General features: G+C 41.1%; 2 protein-coding genes across 3 annotated transcripts in view; one reads left to right on the top strand and one right to left on the bottom strand.

Moving 5' to 3' along the window:
- LOC140527532 (D-3-phosphoglycerate dehydrogenase-like) overlaps positions 1 to 21,279 on the top strand; it is a 114,855-nt gene that overhangs the window by 23,832 nt on the left and 69,744 nt on the right. The gene's annotated exons all lie outside the window — the stretch shown is intronic.
- Positions 752 to 21,279, bottom strand: part of HMGCS2 (3-hydroxy-3-methylglutaryl-CoA synthase 2) — a 41,017-nt gene continuing 20,489 nt past the window's right edge. For both annotated transcript variants that reach the window (XM_072644529.1, XM_072644528.1), the window contains 8 exons: positions 19,457 to 19,582; positions 18,627 to 18,791; positions 15,640 to 15,805; positions 13,738 to 13,908; positions 12,283 to 12,389; positions 10,623 to 10,748; positions 8,261 to 8,408; positions 752 to 7,320 (listed from right to left, as the gene is read on the bottom strand). In XM_072644529.1, coding sequence (XP_072500630.1) covers positions 8,302 to 8,408; positions 10,623 to 10,748; positions 12,283 to 12,389; positions 13,738 to 13,908; positions 15,640 to 15,805; positions 18,627 to 18,791; positions 19,457 to 19,582 — 968 coding nt within the window. In that variant the 3' untranslated portion in view covers positions 752 to 7,320; positions 8,261 to 8,301. The remainder of the gene's footprint in view (positions 7,321 to 8,260; positions 8,409 to 10,622; positions 10,749 to 12,282; positions 12,390 to 13,737; positions 13,909 to 15,639; positions 15,806 to 18,626; positions 18,792 to 19,456; positions 19,583 to 21,279) is intronic.

Below are 21,279 nucleotides of genomic sequence, written 5' to 3'. Positions count from 1 at the left end.
TAACAACTCCTTTTCCCTTTTGGGTCTCAGTGAGGGAACAGTCTTGGATTGGTAAGAGGGTAGAGAAAGGTAGCTGGAGATTTTGATATGACTTAACTTCCTGTCTCATCATTCTTTATTGTATTCTAGAGCAGAGGTTCATAGCCACTTTTGTCACAAACCCCTTTCTCAGCCTTAGGTTGGAGACCTATGGACCCCTTCTCCACATCATGTTTATATAGTTATTTTGTTTCTCCTGACTTCTACCCCTTCTCTCTCCTTCTTCCATTAGTTTCTCCCTGAACCTCCATTTTGAAGTAGGACCCACACTAGTCAGTCATCCTTGGGTGGACTCTGACACCATGCCCTCGTGGGTACCCCTCACACATTTTCAGTTTCCTTTTATGTATTGTCTTTCTCCTTTAGAATACAAACTACTTGAGGGCAGGCCCTGTCTTGACTTTTATTTATATTCTAAGTGCTCAGCACAATGCCTAGCATATACAAAGTGCTTAATAAATGCTTATTTGCTTGCTTGATTAAATGCATAAAATACGTAGGATTACAAAGGAAACCAATTATCCTGAAATAAAGATGTTGTCCCTTTTCTCACCCAACTTTGCAAGACTCCCTGAAATCCATAGGCCGCCAAGGAGTCAATGGATTTAAGGTTAGTGCCATTATGTTTTAAAGGGAATGAATCTTCACAGATATTATCTCTTGGTACCCTTCAATTCAGGAATAGAACAATGCAAATTTTTTCCCACAACAATTATAGTAATATCACAAATAGCTTTATTTAAAGAACTTTTGAAATGAAGAGAATGGGAGAGGAAGAGAGCTGGATTGAAAGTCCCACAATTGTACTGAGTAGATACCATTGCAGACTGATGTTATCCAGCTTATCTAGCGGGCCCTCACTGAAATAGCTCAGCCCTTTTATTCCTCCCTGAGAGCTGGAGAAGGAAATGGAAGACCACTCCAGTATCTTCCCCAAGGAAACCCCAAATGGGATGACAAAGGGTTGGAGACCACTGAAACACTGAACCTTACTCCTGATCCCTGACCTTACTCTGCCCGGAAGCTATTTCTAACCCTCTCTATACATCTCTCATTAAGATTTGCACTCTTGATTTCTCTTTGCCCCCATAGTGGTAATGGCTTTGCCCCAGTCTATCCACTTTCATCTGGCCTGTGTGTTTCCCATATACTAGACTGAGCCAGTCAGCTACTAGTTTAACAAGCATTTAGTTATTTACTATTGTCAATATGGGAGATACAAAAAAAGACAAACACTCAAGATCACCTAAAAGGCTGGGGCGACAACAACATGGAAACTATATAATTTACATACATGTACATACGACATACATGGAGACTGTACATACTATATTTATGGGATGCAATATATATGTAGAAACTACATACTAAATACATATACATATATTTTGTACAGTTTCCTTGTCTCCCCATATATGTATATATGCACACATACATACATGTATGTATATGCACACACATGTGTGTGTATACATGATATGCACATATAATACATGTATGACACATGTTTATATACATATATATACACACATATAGGAAGCAATGGGGGAAGACAATAGAATTGGGGGAGAACATGGACAGGCCCCTTGCAGAAAGCTGAAATTTAAGCATAGTCTGGAAGGAAGCCAGGAGAGGTGGAGGTGAGGAGGGACTGCATTCTGTGCATGGAGGGCAGTCAGAGCAAGGATACAGTCAAGAGATGGAAAGATCAGTGATCAGAAGGAAGGTCCATGTTGCTGAACTGAAGAGTATGTAGAGGGGAGGAAGGTGTAAGAAGACTCAAAAGGTAGGAAAGGGCCAGATTGTCAAGAAGTTTGAAAGTCAAGTAGAGATTTTCATATTTGATCTTGGAGGTAATAGGGAGCCACTGAAGTTTATTGAAGTGGGGTGGGATGCATGGCATGATTGGAACTGCTCTTCAGATGAGTGGAAGATGAACTGAATTGGGGAGAGACTTGAAATAGGAAGACCAATCAGAAAACTACTGTAATAACAAATAAATATACCTATCCTTTGACTCAGATATCCCACCACCGGGTTTATGTGCCAGGGAGGCCACTGATGTCAAGAAAGTCCTCATGTAACAAAATATTTATAGCAGCACTTTTTTGCGATAGCAAAGAATGGGGAACAAAGATGCCCATCAATCAGAGTGGAACAAATTCTTGAAAATACTGAATATTCCTGTGCTGAAAGGAAGGACGAATGCGATGAATACAGAGAAGAGGATGAGATTAGTGAAATGGTTTTGCCTGCCTCACTGACTGAAGCATGCCTCCCAATTATCTCAGACTTTTTTTCCCCTCCCTCAGAAGGGCTAGACAGAAGGCTGTTCTGAGTATTTGTTGTCCAGTCGTGTAAGGAATGTCTGATACTTGGTCAAACAATTGGGGTTTTCTTGGCAGAGATGCTAAAGTGGTTTGTCATTTCCTTCTCCAGCTTATTTTACATATGAGGAAACTGAGGCAAGCAGGGTTAAGTGGCTTGCCCAGGGTCACATAGTAAGTGTCTGAGGATGAATTTGAACTCAAGTCCTCTTGACTTTAGGGCTGGTGCCACTTAGCTGCCTCAGTTCTGAGCATACCTACTTCCTATCCTTTGGGCACTGGTGTTTTCCCACAACACCAAAGATTTGTGGCAGGTAATGAGATCTTACTTAAGCACTTTAAAATTTTTTCACCAGACGCTGGCCAGAGTGGAGGCTATGTGAAACAAGGCACCTATGCTGTCTCTCCAAAGTCTGTTCACAATGCCTCTCCCATACAAGTTTAATATAATAATAGCCAACATTTGTACAGAGCTTTTCCAGGCTTGCAAAATGCTTTACACATGTTAACTAATGTGATCCTCACCTACTCTTTAAGGTAGGCAGTGCTGCTTATTTGACAGATGAGGAAACTAAGACAAAACAGTGACTTACCCAGGGTCATACAGTTAGCAAGTGGGAGACAGAATTCCAGCCTGGGACTTCTAGGCTCCAAGTGTAAGATGCTACCAGTGAAGCAAAAATCTATCTGCCTTGGGATATTTTACAACATCAAGTGAGGGGAGGCTCCCATTGCAGAAAAGGTTGAAGGCCAGCCATGTTGTTCTGTTCATAGTTTGTGGCATCTGGGAACCAAGTGCACATTGGCCCTGCCATAGAAACAATTATAAAGTTGGAAGGAACTTGAGAGACCACACAGACCGACATGAAACTATAAGTGAACTCCCTCCAAATCATTCCCAACAAATGGTCATACATCGTCTGCTTGACTGTTTCCCATGACAGGGAAACTCACTACCTTCCAAGGCAGACCATACCACTTTTGGATTGATTTAGGTGATAGGAAGCTTTTCCCTTTTGCTGAGCTAAGTTTTAGGTTTCATAACTTCTGGTACCAAGCAACTAACTCTCTTTCGTATGGTGGCCCTTTGAATATTTGAAGATCAGGTTCCCTTCTGTTCCAAATCTACATACCTGTACTGTCATCCAGTCCACATTTCTCTAGGGGGTTTCCAAGGGTATCATAAGGGTTGAAACAAGAAGTCCCGTTGTTCGTCATATTGGTCTGGTTAATATGCTTTGTATATTTACATTGAGTATGGAAGAATGGAAATATTAAAAATACCTGAAGAAATAACAAAAGACCATTTTCTAGCCAGTATGAGATTTGGGAATGTATTTTTTTCATTACCTTGATTTATGAAATTGTACTATTTATTATTGGCAGCCCATGTCCCTGCCAAGAGTGCATTTCAGAGAATATTTAGATTTACTGAATTCTATATTATTCAGGACCACGCTCTTACTTTGACTTCCAGGAGATTCCTGAGGAAAGAGGAATGTTTCCCCGTTTGTGTACAGTCACTCCAAACTGTCTACTGGATATGTTTGTGATCAAGGGGTAAAATATTGACTGATGTCTTTAGGGGGCCGAAAAGCTTCTGCTAGGCTGGAGTCCAAAATTAACAGAGTGAGGTCTATGAGGCACATGGTCCTCAGTTTAACTTGTTTATCTCAGTGCTGCCAGTGGAGTAAAGAAATGTCAAAGGCAGCTCTAAGGTGCAGGTAAGAGGGAAGGAACAAAGGACAAAGAAAAGAAAGAGAGTAGGAGAAGTGAGATAAAGAGAGAGAATAGATCTAAGAAAAGCTGAGTGTTACCAGGCATTGCCTCAGGAACAGATGCTGGACCCTGAGACACAGGGATTAATGTTCAGCAGGGAATAGATCTTCATGGCCATCTTTTTCTCAGGGATTAGGTGAAACTATATAGGTCTCGAGTGACTCTTGGAATCTTCAAAGTTTCTTCTCCAGGAAAGAGGAACAACTATGAGTATTGCTGTACAATCTAGAGTGGGTGCAATCTGGCTTGCCCTTAGGGTGATGAATGGACTGGTTCCAAAGTACTCAGACCCACCCTTCACCTGCATAGGGGAGGGAGCAGTGAGGGAAAGGATCAACATTGTGTGAGAAGTTGGATTGGATTGATTTTTGTAAATATCCCTGCTATCGTGTTCTTGGAATTTCTGTTGTCAAAATATATCCCAACCTCAAGAATTTTTATCTGGAGACTTTTGAGAATTTTAGGATTATGAGGACTGAACTAGATGATCTCAGGTATTTTCCAGATCTAAAATGCTCTGGATTTATGTAATGCTGTATAAAACATAATCACTAATTTTCACAAGACAATAAGGGTATAGGAAGTAAAGGAATCATTAAGAGAGGGAAGGAAAGATAGGGGAACAGATGAAGGTAGAGGGGGAAGGATAGAGAGAGGAAAGAAGAGAGGGAGAAATGGAGGAGTGGCATGGAGAGAAGAATAAAAATGTGAAGAATAGATGAAAGGATGAAATGAGGCAGAAGAGGAATTTGGGGTGCCATGGTGATGCATGTGCTGCCTTACTTGTTGTCATTTGGTTGTTTTCAATCATGTCCAATTCTCCATGACTTCTCTGGGTTTTCTTGGCAAAGATACTGGAGTGGTTTGCCATTTCTTTCTCCAGCTCATTTTACAGATGAGAAAACTGAGGCAATGAGGTTAAGTAGCTTGCCCAAGGTCACACAGCTAGTAAGTGTCATGAGGCTAGATTTGAACTCAGATCTTCCTGATTCCAAACCTGGCATTCTATCCACACCACAACTTAGCTTGTAATACAGATAGGCAGGCAAGATAAGGGTAGCCTCTTGTTTGAGGTTAGCTAGAAATATGACCCCCTCCCAAGATCTCTTAATAAAAGTCAACTGACCTCAGATTAGAGACTGTAGTAAATGGTTCGCTTTGGTCTAGATGACTCTACCATACACGACTTGTTATAGTGTCTGTCCCAACTCAAGGATAGGGTTAGTTCTGGACAAAACTGTGAAATTGGGCAGCGGCCTCTCTTCTCTCTCCTGCTATAGTCACCTAGGAATTCAGGATCCATTTAATGCTCGTTATGGTACCTGCCCATATACACTCTACTTGGCCACTGAGGACCACATGTCCTGAAACCGTCTTTCTCTTCAATGAAACTCATCTCTTTAGGGCCTTGGCCTCTATTAACTTTCCTGGAATAAATGTATCTGATAAACTAATTCACACCAATGGTAAATGACTGACATCAACCGATTGATCCTACCTCAGTTACTCAGAGATATTGGCATTTTAAAAGAGGACACTTGGAAAAGCAGCAGTTTTAGCAAATTGCTAATAGTAGAATTGGGGCAACTAGGTGGTTCAGTGGTTAGAGTGTTGAGTCTAGAGTTAGAAAGACTCATCTTCCTGAGTTCAAATTTGCCCTCAGACAATTTTCGCTATGTGATCCTGGGCAAGTCACTTAAACCCTGTTTGCCTCAGTTTTCTTCATCTGTAAAGTGAGTTGGAGAAGGAAATGGTAAATCACTCTAGTATTTTTGCCAAGATTTACAAAGAGTTGGACGTGACTGTACAACAACAAAAAAAAAAAATGGTGGCATTTCAGGCAAGTGAGACATATTGTGTAATGAATCCCTAGATCTGATAGTTATTCTTGGATCTTGCCCTGGCTTCTCTTGAGTCTCTGTTTTCATACATCTGATCTCCTATGCCTGGAATCCTCTGCCTCCACAATCTTCACTGTTGAGTTCCTCTCTTCCTTCGTTGCTCCTCCTCCATCCAGCATGACAGATATTTTCAAAGATTTTAAGGGATGCCATATGGGGGAGGGATTAGACTTGTTTGGTTTGAACCCCAGTGGAAGAACTAAGAGCAATAGTGGAAGTTACAGAGAGGCAAACTTAGGCATGATCTCAGCCAACATCACCTACCAAAGAGAGGTATCCCCAAATAGAATGGGCTGCCTGGGGAGGTGGTGGGGGCCCTCTCTGTGGACATCTTCATGGAGATCATGGATCCCCAAACTTGGCACCCTTAATGTCTTGGTCAATTTTTTTCATGGCACTCCTAGTCCAAAGAAAATACCTTATAGTCCCATGCATTAAGTATCTAGGTGAAAAATAGAAATATTTCTTTGTACCCCTGTGAGTTCCCTTTGGCATCCTGGGATGCCACAGTGTAGTTTGGGAACCTTGGTTAGAGATGATCACTTGTCAGCTGTGACACACTGGGGATTCTTTGGTGGGCTATGGTTTGACTCAGTTGATTGTAAGATTTTCCAATTTTGAGAAACCTTCCTTGGTCTTGTTCCCCATCTGCTGCCCCTATAGCTCATACTTCTTCTACTGCCTACTACCTCACATAGTTATTATGAGGAAAGAGGTCTGTAAACCTTATAAAGCCCTGTATAAATAAATAAAATATTATTTGCTGAGACTCCTACTTGGCCCTCATTCTAACTGGTAATGTATATATCTCCTATTTCTTCCTATTAGAGAGTAGGTTCCTTGAAGGGCAGAGAATGTTTTTATTTTAGAATCTGTCTATTCCTTGCCTGGTACCTGGCACGTAGTAGGTAGGCCCATGATAATGCTTGTTCCATCGAATGGTAGATTTCACTCTGTGTCTTCCATCTTTGTCCCTTTCATCAAGGGCTCCTTTTTACTTGGCTTTATAAATGTGCTTCATATACCAGGGGATGTGGGGGAGGGGGTGTTAGTGGTCTTCAAAGGGGGAGGGCTAAAGAAAGGCTCTGCAAACAGTTGATTGCTGGGATGCATCACTAGGGAAAGTTCTGTGCCATTGTGGTTATGTTGGCCATTTGGTTCAGCCCATGTTGTGGTTTGACAGTTGAGAGAAGGTATTTGCTGCTGGGAGCTGAAATGTGGATTTTCTGCATTGCTCATGGCCAGCGTCTCCTGGAATTCACTTCCCCCTGTGCCTGGATGGGCATGCAGAAACAGAGGGAAGGAAATTTAGCCATGTGGTCTCTAACAATCACCACCCATGAAGCCCCTGACTTCTTAGAAGGCAGGATGGCAAAGTTCTGCGACTGATTTTCACCTGGAACTTCTCCAGTTACAGCCTGAGCTTGTGTCTATAGACTTCCACCTTTCTACCCTCATGTCACGTGGGAATACAAGGTTGGTTACCTGTTTGCTTCATACTCTACCTCAAAGCTGGCCAGAATGGCAGAAAAGCTGCCATAATATGGATCCGTGCAACTATTACTAGCTCTGCAGAATAGAATAGGGCAGGAGTGGACTTTCATTTGAGATCCATGGTCCTTAAAAATGAATTTATATAGATAGTAGCACAGATTTGGGGCAGCAAAAGTAACAGTGGCCAGCAACATGTGGATTGGGTACTTTTGGGTCACATAAATTCTGACAAAAGCTACTTCCAGAAAGTCTCAGTAAGCTAAGGTCTTAGGGCCCACCATCTGAAGGGGCACTGACCCCTAATACACTAATTCTAAAATTAATTTATACGGCCAGAGCTTTGTCCTCATTTATTCAAAGTTCTGTTAATTCAATTATGGATATGGTATTACTGGAGACCTCTAAGATACCCTAAACAGTTCTTAAACTTTTATTGGGTCTTAACCCCTTTACACTCTTAAAAATTATTGATGATCCCCCTTCCTTTAAAGCAAATGGGGACCAGCTTGTTGATTCCTTTTGTCACTTTATAGACTTTGATCACATCTCTTCACAGACTTTTTTCCAGGATGGAGAGTCCCAGATTTTGTTCTTTACTTCTATACCTTGTCCATCCTCCTTCTTCAGCCCTCCCATGACTTCTTGAGGGGCAGTGACCAGAAGGGGATGCAGGATCTCAAGTGGTACTAGAGGCTACTACCATGGTTCTGTCCAACAAACCTGATGATTCACCACAGGCAGTGTGGTCCATTCGTTCCTCCTTAGAGAGGCCGCCGTGCATACTTCCGGCGGTGCATCCCATCTACTCGCTCCAGGTACCATGTGCCTGGGAAGAGGCTGTTTATGTCACCAGGAGGTGAGAAATTCACTGGAGGGGAGAAAGAAAGAGGAAATGCTCACCCAAAATACTTTGAGGGGATAGTATGGGAATTGGAAGGACTAAAAATTTGTTATAAATGCAAAGTGGAAGCAAAATTGCCCAAAAAGTTTACCTGTTTTCTTCTCCATTATATTATAAACTCCTTGAAGACAGGGACAGTTTTTGTTGTTCTTTTTATCTCTAGAACTGGCTTAGGAAATGCTTAATAAATGAGTGAATGAATGAATGAACAGTGAATGAAGGAAGCCATTGACCATATCATTATGTAGTGTGGTATAAAGACCACTGTATTTGGAGTCAGAAGGACTGGGTTCAATTCTTGGACCCCCTCACCAATCAATCAAGAAACATTTATTAAGCATCTAGGATGTGCCAGGGCCTTGGGAAGGGACTTTGGTAATTCAATTCAACTCAACCACCATCAAACAATACTAAATGTGCTAGATGGCGCCATAGTGCATAGAATGCTGGGCCTGGAATCAGGAAGGCTCATCTTCCTGAGCTCAAATCTGGCCTCAGATGCTTGCTAGCTGGGTGATCCTGGGCGAGGCACTTAACCTTGTTTACCTCAATTTTCTCATCTGTAAGACAAACTGGAAAAGAAATGGCAAACCGAGCCAGTATCTTTGCCAAGAAAACCCCAAATGGGGTCACAAAGAGTCAGGCATGACTGAAATTATTGAACAATAAAAACTATGTTGAGGGGAAGTCACTTAATCTCTTAGGACTTCAATTTCCTAAATTGAATTTTATGAATTCCTAAAATTCAATTTCCTTGAATTCCTGAAATTCAAATTGAATTTCCTAAATCGGTCAAATAAGAGAATTTTAATAATTTTAATTATTGAACTCTTATTATTGTCAATTGTTATTCAATTTATACTGAAGATGCCCATTCAATATTATAAAATGTTAATTATTAAATTATTTAATAAAGTTAATATTTTTGAAGGTGTACAAGGGCATGTATTAACTCCATCCTTACAACAACCCTGTGAAGTAGGTACCATTATTATCCTTGTTTTACAGATGAGGACACTGAGATTGAGAGAGTGTCTTCCCCACAGTCACATAGCTAGTACATGTCTGAGGCAGGATTTGAATTCAGGTTTTCCTAATACTGTTTCTACCTACTGTGCCACCTAGGCGATCTTTAAAATCTGTTCAATCCTATGATCTTAGATTTTTGAGCTAGAAAAGATTTTGGAGGCCATGTAGTCTGTTGTTATTGTCATTAAGTTATTTCAGTCATGTCTGACTTGACCCCATTTGGGTTTTTCTTGGTAGAGATACTGGAGTGGTTTGCCATTTCCTTCTCCAGCCCATCTCATAGATGAGGCAAATAGAGTTAAGTGACTTGCCCGGGACCCCACAGCTAAGTGTCTGAGGCCAGATTTGAACTCATAAAAATGAGTCTTGCTGATTCCATGCCCAGCACTCTATCCACATCACCACCTAGCTGTCTTGATTACAAGGAACCAAGTAGAAGGTTGTTGCTCTTGCGGTTTAGTTACTATAAAAAAATTCCTGGAATCTGGCCTTTTCCTCTGGTTAAACATACTCTTCCTCCATTAAAAGTCTTTGTAACCTTTGCATTTCCTTTTTTTCTCTACACATCTTTCTCTTACTTCCCTGATTTTCCCATTTAACAGTGACTGCATGTGGCCTTTGAAGGTCTTGCTCTGTGGAATAGATTTTTTTCTTCATTTTGAAGATTCATTGTTTTTCCAATATATTATGAAATATCCCTATCAGCATGTGAGACTGATGCCCTATAGATGCTGTCTGGTGACAAATTTTCTACCCTTGGTTTTCCGTTTCTGCTATTGACTTGTCCTGGTTTCAGCCCCTTAGGTATCCTTGGGACCAGGGCTATTAAAACAATCTCCTAGGGCCTTGATGCTGACTTTGTTGGGAAGTTCGATGTTGCCTCTTTTCTCGACCACATCCATTCTCACCTCCCACATGTCTTCTTCTCTGTGTTCTTTCTTTCTTTATATCTTTTTCTTAGACCCCAAAGACTTCTCTTCCCACCTACATCCTGTAGAAGTTTAAATCCAGACCAACTCTCCACAAATGAAAAAGATCTGCCCTGACAAAGTCCACTGGCATATGACACAGCTCTCCTCCCAACCACAGCATGGAGCAAGGCATTGAGGGGCTTTTTTTCTTCTCTCCCTTACCCTCCACCCCTTCCCTCACCTTCATGGGAATATTTCTCTCTCTGCGTCATGACTTCAGTAAATTCCTCAGGGGATACACACTTGCGGGAGGCCAGGCGTTTGGGCAAGTCTGATACACTGGACACTAATTTCTCCAGTGGGGAACCTGAGAGAAAGAAAATGGGAAGAGAAAAACTCATCATGGTGAAGATGAAATATGCTTCATTTTCATCATCGAACTCACTAGCTATTTGAAAGAAACAATAGTGTTCATGGCAACGAACTGGGTACCAAGGGGCTTTCCATACTAGCATGATCACAGATCACAGCTATTTAATCTAGCCTTGTGGTCACAAATACATTCACGTACATTTATTTACTTATTCAAACCTCATAACCACTGTGAGGTGGGCCGTACAGGTATCATCATCCCCATGTTATAGAGAAATAAATGAAATCTCAGCGAAGTTAAATCTACACATAACTGCTAAGTGGTAGAGCCAAGACCTAAACCTAGATTCTAACATCATTGTCAAGTCAGGTCAACAAGCATTTATTAAGTTTACTGCATTCCAGGCAATGAGCTACCGGGAGGCACTGGGAATGTATACGCAAAAAGAAAGTCCCTGCCCTGGAGGAGGGCATTACATTCTAATCATAGCATCACCCAATTCAGAGCTGTGAGGGACCTTAGAGTTTATCAACTCTCTGTCTCTGTCTCTGTCTCTGTCTCTCTGTCTCTGTCTCTCTCTGTCTCTTTCTGTCTCTATCCATCCCTCCATCCATTCATCTATCTGTCTCTGTTTGTCCGTCTATTGTCTGTTTCTCTATATCTATCTATCTAATCTGTCTCTGTATGCATTCATCCATCCATCTCTCTCTCTCTCTCTCTCTCTCTCTCTCTCTCTCTCTCTCTCTCTCTCTCTATGTGTGTGTGTGTGTATATATATGTATATAAAATCCACCTCTGTATCTATCTAGGTATCTGTCTCTATCTATATACACATATATGCATACATATGTACATGGCATCTCCCTTGGTTATCCCTAGCTTAAGGGCCAGGATTTCAATAGTGTCTGGCTCATTATAGTATACCCTTAATAAATACTTGTTAATTGGTTGTTGTAAGAATCAGATGAGATAATTAGTATATGTGAAAGTATTTTGTAAACATGAAAAACAAGTCTGTAAAGATAAAGTGCTATTTGTTTTGTTTGGACCTGTAATTGATTTCATCTTGGGGAAAAGTCCCTCTATCTATGCAGACTGGCAACTTAAGAATGTCCTAGGGCATCAAATGATAAGAATCATTTGTTCTAGGTCACTTAGCCAGTATGTATCAGAGGCAGCACTTGGCTCCAAAACTTCCTGATTCCTAGGCAAGGCCTTCTCTCTAGAATGTCATGATGCTTTTCTAAATGAAGTTAAATGATATGAATATCTCATAGCATCCAGCACATAGCAACTGCTCAGTGGTAAGTTAGCCTGGTGATAAGTAGGGCACTAGGGACCAGCACATGGTAAAATGTCTTATTTCTCTGACATTAAGTTTCTTCGTCTATCATTCTATCCTGTTTTGAGATAATAATACTTGTGGGAAAGTACTTTGCAAACCTCACAGTGCTGAAACACAACAGCTATTATTTTTATTAAAAATTATTTCTCGCCAGGTATGATTTGATGGAAAAGTGAGACTTACCAGGAGTAGCATCCTGGGAGACTTGAATTGAAAATAAACTTGCTGCCAAGCCAGAGCCATAAGAGAAAGCACCAATCCTGGCCCCAGCCAACTGCTGGGGAGTGTGTCTGCCATGAAACAGAAATTACCTTCAGACAAAATAGTGACATTTAACCCCATGGCCCCATGCCCACCCAACCCTCTGCCCCAACCCAACCACACTTGCCCTTCCTAATTAATTGGATATGACTTCAGAAGGCTTTGCGCCCATTGAGGTTATCTAAGAAATCCTGGAGACAAACCCAGGGACTGGACAGTGTTCAAGAAAGCAGCCAATGTATTATGTCCTTGAGACAAAGATACTGGAGTAGTTTGCTGCTTCCTTTTCCAGCCCATTTTAGAAATGAGGAACTGAGGCAACAGGGCTAAGTGACTTGCTCAGGGTCACACAGATAGTAAGTGTCTGAGGTCAGATTTGAACTCAGGTGTTCCTGACTCTAGGCCTGTCACTGTATCAACTGTGCAACTTAGCTGCACAAGCATCCTGAAAGGCTCATTTAAAATGACATCTCTTTCCTGAAGATGCCCAACACCAGGCAAGGGTGATCTCCCTCAGTTCTGGACTATGACATTTGGTTCATACTTTTGTCATGGTATTGGTCACACTCTTTTTTTAAAATTACAGTTCTTTTATCCCTCTCTAGATTGAAAGTTAAAGAGGGAAGATTGACTGTTACTCATCTTTATGTCCCATCTTGACATATGCAAACATAGTAGATGTTCAATAAGTATTCATGAACAGAAGGACAGAGGGAAAGAAGGAAGGACAAGTATGAAAACCACTATTAAAATGAAACATCTTAGGAATACTTTAGGGAGAAAGGCAGATAGTGAGAAATACTCCTGACTTACCATCTTTGCTGACATTCCATGCTTGAAATGTTCTCCTGCAACCTCTCTGCCTCTTAGAATTCCTTGTATTCTCTAAGACTCAGGTCAAGTGCTGCCTTCTCCATGAAGTCTTTCCTGATCTTCCCAACAACTAATGCCCCCAAATCACTTTGTGTTAGTTTTGCATGCATATACACATGTATACATGTACATACACCCACATGTACATGTATGTGTATATATGCAAAGACATGCACATATACACATTGTCTTCCCTCATAGAATACAAGGTCCTTGAGGGCAGGGTCTATTTCACTTTTGGCTTTGAATGTTCAGTGCTAGCACAGTGCATGGTATCTATTAGCAGCTTAATAAATGTTTGTTTATTGACAAAATACTGTAGTTATGTGAGCTATTCTTTTTATAAACAATGTCTATATTACTTCCTTAGAGTTTCTCATGCATGAATATTAAATTCAGTAATCCCTTGTCCTGTTTTTCAACTTCCAAAAACTAGAGACAGAAGTGGACCGAGGCCAATAGCAATTGTGGAAGGAACTTGTTTTCTTAGAAAAAAATACTCACTGGGAGAGGAGGGAAGCCAGGCACCCATAGAGGGAAGAGGTGTATGTGTTCCCATTTCGAGTGGCGAGGTTGAGGGAGGATTTGGTCTTCTGGTTGAATATATCTAGAGAGGCTTTTTGAAACGCCTTCTCTACATCCCTGTTGAAATAGGTATCTTCCAGCTTCAAATCCCTGTGAGATGAGTGAGGAAACAAAGTGAGAAGGCCATTGGAAGGAGGAAGAGAGGAGGAGGCTTTTGTAACAGTTGGTAGAACTTAGATAAGGGGAGAGAGCAGTTAGTAATGATAATGGCTTTCATTGATCTAAAGCTTTAAGGCTTACAAAACAATTTACAAATATCTCATTTTATTCTCATGACAACCCAGGGAGGTAGGTGCTATCTTCATTTTACAGATGAGGAAACTGAGGGAGAGAGGGGTTAAGTGATTTGCCCAAGGTCACACAGCTGGTAGGTCTGAGCCTAGGGCCCTATCCCTTGTACCACCTAAGTGCCCCTGAGATGTTTAGGGAGGGGATTTGAAGAATTTTTCTGAAACTTTAAGCAGATGCTCCCTTCAGAAAGTGCCAGATCCTCTTAGCAGTGTGAAGGTTCTTTGCCTTTATGCTTATCTCTGTAAAGCTTTGGGGCCATCGACTAAAAAGGAAAGGCACCCTTGCTTTAAATGTATGAAGATGGGAGATCTGGATTATAGAAAGAGAAGCTCTTCCCCTCAGCTGGAAACAGAAATGTGGGCAGCATGGAGGTGAGCACAGGGGCCAGGATAGCTCTAGATCTCTTGTATTTCCAGCCCAGAGTTACAATGATGAGCCACATTCCCTTTCTCATCAGGGTCTTCCTTCTCTGGGTTTTTACCTTCTCTTGATGAGTGTGGTTGGTGTCTCTTCTCAGAGGAACTCCTTTTCCTGTGTTTCAGACCCTTGTTGAAAACATCTTATTTGTTTTTATGTTATTTTTTGTTATCCTCAGGCTTCTTTCTTTTTCATTCTCCTACATTATTCTCATTCCAAAGGTACCAAAAGGATGGGAAACTATAAACTCATAAGATAGTAATGATAACAACTACATTCACATAGTGTTTTAAGGTTTGCAAAGCGATTTCTGTATATTATTTCCATTTGATCCTTACAATAACCCTTGCAAGGTAGGTGCTATTTTTATCTGCCTTTTGCAGTTGAGGAAACGAAGGCAGGCAGAGGTTAAGTGACTTGCCCAAGGTCACACAACTAGTAAGTGATTGAGGCTGGATTTGAACTTGGATCTTCCTGACAATAGGCCAGCTGTATTAGATTCAGAACTAGAGGCCCTGAATTCCATCTGCCACTGTGGGACCTTGGTCAAGTCAATTAACTCCTTAGTTTCCTCAACCGTAAAATGACCTCAAAGGTTCCTTCTATCTCCAAGTCTGTGATTCTATACTTCCAAACTCTGACCTTAACAGGGGTTAATTAAGGTTTACCACCACTGGAGAGTGGAAATTTCATGCTTTTACTGTAGTGACTTACTCAGAAACTTTAATGTTGGGAAGGATGTGAGTATCTTAATGTGATGGGGAGATAATTGGTGTTAGAAAGTTATTGAATAAGTTATTATAATCTTTACTTTTTTAACCTCTGATTAATTGAATCAGATTGATACTAGATTGGTTTTTGTGTCACTAGAAGCATAGGAGCGAAGGGGAACACAGCCCATCCCACACCGGCAGGTGAAGGACTCAGTCTGGAAACCAAGGATTCTGCAAGAGTCCAGCTGAGAGTGCCACCTACTGACCAATGCAGAGATTGCACCTTAAGTAGCTATTGGTCATTTACCAGACCATATTTAGTTCCAATGTGGAACAGGATTCCTACACCTTACCCCTGCTCTCTCCAAGGTCAATAGGTTTCTCATTAATGAGAGTTTACCTGAAGGCCTCTAGACCCTTGTAGCGGCTACTCTGAACATCACTGTTGGCCGACAGGAAGTCATTGAACATCAGGCGTGCCACGGACTTTTGGACTAGCTTGCAGAAAGGTGTATGGAAAATCATGAACTGGAAATCATCCAAGGTGAAAGGTCGCTCAATGCCAGCTGGTAGAGAAGAAAATGTAAGATGGATTCGTTACTTGAATCTACTGATCACCTACTATGTGCCAGCACCAACTATGTGCTAAGATCTATGAGGGACATAACAGTCAACAACTCATAGTTCTTGGCTTCCAGGACTTTAGTTTTGTAGGAGGGAAAGAGGTGCATGTGAATAAGTATCAAAGTAGATTTTATCAAGAAGTACAAAGAGTTATTAGATGTCGGAAGAGCACAGTGTAGGCAATTAATAAATGCTAAATGAATATTGTTGAGTGAATGTTGAGGGAGAAAAAAATAACATTCAATTCTATTCAATAAATTTTTCCTAAGCACCTGCTCTCTATGAGGCACTAAGATATACAAAGACAAGATAAGGCAACTCTTGCCTTCAAGAAGCTTATATTTTACCTGAGAGTTAGGGTTAGGGTTAGGGAAGGGTACGATGTGTTCAAAGACTTGCACTCATTTCTCATGTAGTTTATATTTATTTGTACATTTTGTTTATTCTCAGTGGAATGCAGTCTATTTTTGTCTTTGTATGGCTAGCACCTAGCAAAGTTCTGAGTACATAATAGGTGTTTAAAAATGTTTATTGATTGGATAAATAAAGAGATAGATGAAGCAATTACTAAGTGCTTACTATGTGCCAAAGTCTGCTCTGAGATCTGGGAACATAAGCAAAGCAGACTGTTTCTTCCTTGAAGGAGTTTACATTTGAGTGGGGGAAATGATGAATAAAAAGGAGCTAGAAAGTGGTGGTTGTGGAGGGAGAGAGTACCCAGTCCCCATGTCGGGGCAAGATGGAGAAGTTTGGAGAGTCAGAACTAGGGCCCAGAGAGAAGTGGTCATGGGTAGTCTGGGCATTTCCTAAAATGACAGCTTCAAGGGGGTACCCATCAACCAGAGGAAGAGGTTACAGAGGCATTCTCAGGGCGAGAAAGATGGTGACAAGGAGGTAGAGGAATCCAGAGATTCAAGGATAGAACCAGGAAATAAAATTACGGAGAGAACAAGAACTAGGGCAGGAGCACAGATCAGGAAAGGCTTTTTGCAAGAGGTGGCGCATAAGTTGAGCTTTGAAAGAAACTAAGAATTCTAGGAGGTCAAGGTGAGGAGGCAGTGTATTCTAGGCATGGGGAACAGCCTGTGTAAAAGCATAGAGGTGGGAGATGACATATTTAGTTCAGGGAACAGCTAGTAGGCCATTTTGACCAGAATGTTATCCTGGCTGGATTTTTTTTTAATCAGTTGATGCCTTCTTGTGACCCATCTTATGGTTTGAGTTGCTACTAATATGTGAATTTCTACCTTTAGCAATGAAGCTAAGTGAGCAAGCCAGTATTATTAGCTATTACTATTGTCATTGTTTACTGTCTACTGTAACTGCAAGTTCACCATTGTGGGAGACTCCTTTCCTAAGTAGAAGAAACTTTTGTATTAAATATGATTTACTCTAACCCTTTTTTGCTTGACTATTTAGTTAATCGTTTTTTAGAAGCATCACAATGTGTAGCCACGTAAATTTGCTTGTTAAAGAGTAATAGGCTTAAACATTGATTTTTCTCCTAACTTGTACCAAGTATTTTGCCACCCCATCCCAACCCTCACTACTCCAAGACAACAGTAACTCCCATCAAAGGTGTTCTGAGGATATTTACTAGTATGCAAACTGAGCAAACTGTCTATCCTGAGATAACTGCTACCTTCCAATGTCACTGTTCTTGGGTTATAAGTTTGCCCTTAGATGCTGAACATCTTCATCTAGGACCGCTCAGTGTCAGAGAACAATTATTTGGACTGTCCATAATCTAGACGTATTTGTTCTGACCAGTTAGCACTCAGGAAAGATTATTCATATCCTTTGATAAATTTCACAAGGATACATCTGAGTTCTAGAGTGGGTTTTGCTTTCACCTACTGATAGTTCAGGGGAAATGATTGTTCTGTCACTAGTCATTTAGTGAGCATTAGCTTCTAAATCCTGGGGAACTGGCAGCAAATCTGGATTATCTCTCCAATTCTTAGAATTATCCTCATGAATATAGAACAAGTATGACATTCATGTATTAGAGTGATGTGAAATGATTCTGAATAGGTAGGTGAGACAGATCAGGAACCCCATATTAGAGGGGGCAAGAGGTGTAGTGGATGGCTAAGTGGATGGCTATTATGGCCTGACCCTGACTCAAGCTGGTCCTTTGTTAGCTTAAGTCAGATGTTACAATAACATGAGATACTTATAGATAATTCAACGGTTAACAAAAGGTTTACTTAGCCACAGCATAGAAATAGTACTCAACAAGGTTATAACACCTAGATTGAGTAGACTTGTCTCCCCTTTCCTCTATATAGAAAGGCATCTGGTCAACAAAGTAGATCAGGGTGATTTGGATAGCCTTGGGACATCTGCAAAGTGTGAAGGCCCCTACTTCACCTGAGTGGGACTTTCTTTGCCTTTAGGTGATCAGGAACTAAATTAAGTGGATAGTCCTGCTCTATGCTGTTCTGGTTCAACCACACATGGAATATTATGATTGGTTTTGGATGTTACACTTTAGGAGGAATATTGACAAGTTAGAGAATGATAAATGACCTTAATACAAGCATTATTAGGACTGGTTGAAAGTACTGGGGGTGTTTATTTTGGAGAAGAGAAGTCTTAAGAACATGGTGTTATAAATTGTATTTGTATTAGAAGACAGTTTCCTCTCCATACCAAAGCACTGTGATTCTGTGATAGAGAATGCCTGTCATTAAGGAGAAACTTTCATATCTTTTTGTATCTATTCTATACTATCTGCTCCACTCCCCCCAGAACCCATACCTTGTTTCCACTGATTCTGAATTTTCTTTCGATAAAATGCATAGCATCGGTCTACGGCTCGAAGGTAACACTTAATGGAGAGCTTCCCATCCACCACAGGGTACTCGGAGGCCAGGTGAGGTTTATAGAAGTCATACACATTCTCCATGTGGGTTCCTCTTAGTCCTAGAACAGTTCATTGGAAGGAAGTCAGAGACAGGATGGTGTGATGGACACATAGGGCAGAGATGGAGCGAAAGGATGTAAGGATTCAGATAGGAAGACTAAATTGGCTGCCATCCACCCCTAAAACTCATGCTCACTCAATCATCTCTTGTGTCTCAAGGCAATTGGATAAATTCTTCCCTTTTGTCATTACGTAAATTCTATTCATAGAGACTCCTCCTTGTGAAGTCTCAGATAAGAGGTACAAATTTCGAAAATAAAGTTCACTGTATGTTTGGAGAATTATTTTCCTCTGATTTTAACCACTTAGTTTCCCAGGCATCTCAAGAAGCATGTATTCCATTCAATTGCTATTTCATTATCCTTCATTGCTATAATGGACTTGGAGTCAGAGCAGCTGGGTTCAAAATATAGGTCCCTGAACCTCTCTCAGCCTCAGTTTCCTCACATGTAAAAAGGAAGGATTTGGGCTAAAGGTCTCCTTCCCCCCTTTCTAAATCTCTGATCCTATGAGCCAGGATCCAACCCCATCAGCCCTCATCTCTTTTATTCTTTGCTTGCCTTTTTAGGCAGTCTCATGGATAAATGATGTGGTCTCCTCTAAGTCAGAGAAGAGCCCTTGTTTACCCCCATCCTCTGCCCCCACACACTGTTTATTTACTCACCTCGTTCAAGGACCAGGGGAGAGTTGGGCCCAACCAGCATGGCCACAGCCCCTGCTCCACCTGTAGATCGAGCATTCCCACTGGCATAGACAGCAATGTCACCACACACCACCATAGCATAGCGACCTGTGAAGGGGAGATAAAAAAGGGTACATATAAGCTTTGGAGGTCTCTGGAAAGGACCCTCTCTCTGAGTCATAGCCTCTGGCCCCATCATTTTGGGGCAACTTGGTGGCACAGTAGATAGAACTTTGAATTGGGAGCCAGCCAGGAAGACCTGAGTTTAAATCGGACCTCAGACACTTACTAGTTGTGTGACCTTGGGCAAGTCACTTCACTTTTGTCTACCATAGTTTCTTCAACTGGATAATAAGAGCACCTACCTTGTAAAGCTATTATGAGGATAAAGTGATACCACAAAGGAAAGTACATAAATACTAACTATATTATTACTGTTCTTGTAAGCAGAGAGTTCACTTACTAGTTTTTAAAGAGGAACCAAATATCATTTATTTATGATTGTAATGTGTCTAATCCCGACATGAAGGTGACTGGGTAAAAGGAACAGTGATAGAAAACAAACTACTCATCTCTTTTTTCTTCTGGGGTCGAATTTTATCTGAAATCCTTTAATTTCTTTTGGATAGTAGACTGACCCTGACTGGCTCATGGCATTTATTACATTCTACAATGTTATTAACTAGACAATTTTATAGACAAAAACATAGAACTGCTTATTTTTTGTTTTGATTTTTTCTATTAAGGAAAATTACCTTCTGGTTAGGAGGTGCAGAGCAAAAAAAAAATGGCTGAAAGGGAATTAAATCCTGAGAAATCAATGAGACAAACCATTTCAAGGATTCAGATTGGCAGCTGCCTTGAAATGTAGTGTTAGACCATTGCCAGTCATCCTGACCCATGTCTTACCATTGGACTTGGATGACTCTGGAGGAGACAGTGAGGCTGATGACTTAGCACAGCTCTGCCTCACTTAAATCCAGTTCACATGCAAGTCAAGACATCACCTTCCTGATATCATTTGTCCTCTTAGAGAGCAAAAGACCACCACTACCACCAACAACAACTATGTAGAGACTGGAATTCTGAGGTTAATTAACTTGCCCAGGGTGGCACTGCCCATAAGAGTTAATGCTTAGGTCTTCTTGACTCTAAGGTAGCCTAGAATGCAATTAAGTTTACACCATTAACTAATGAAAGGGCTACCTTGTCCCTCAGTATGTATATATTCTTTTAGTTCATTGAGGTCAATATTTGTAAAGTACTTAGTACAGTGACTGGCACATAGTAGATGCCTGTTCCTTTCCTTTAACCCTGATTGGACAGTGCTTCAGTGGCTGAGCTAAGGGAGAGTTGTGTGACTGAGAACATAGGTAAGTTCCCTAGGTTCCAGGCCATCTTCTTACTCTTTTTTTTCAGTTTCCCTTTTCTTCTTCCCTTCTTTCCATGCCCCCTTTCCCTTTGTTCAGGTGTTCCTCTCAAATCATTATGACCTATCCTTCACATAGAGCATAGACCAGGAGTGGGGAACCTGCCACCCTGAGGCCACATGTGGCCCTCTAGGTCAAGTGCTGCCCTTTGACTGAATCCAAACTTTGTAGAACAAATTAGCTGCAGGTTACCAACCCCCCCCTCCCCCCAGCCCCCAGCTTGTTAAATACATTTAGGAGAGAATTGCCTCTATGTAGAAAAATCCCTTGGCCAAGTTTACTTGAGAGTCAGTGTAGATAAAATGGAAATAACATTGTTGGAGGTCCTGGGTTCATATCCTTTGGAATCTGGGGCAAGACACTCGACTCAACCTT

The sequence above is a fragment of the Notamacropus eugenii genome, chromosome 2 (assembly GCF_028372415.1).
Source record: "Notamacropus eugenii isolate mMacEug1 chromosome 2, mMacEug1.pri_v2, whole genome shotgun sequence".
Taxonomy (NCBI): Eukaryota; Metazoa; Chordata; class Mammalia; order Diprotodontia; family Macropodidae; genus Notamacropus; species Notamacropus eugenii.
Note: the sequence above shows the minus strand (reverse complement) of the source record. Positions and strands in the feature narration are given on the sequence as shown.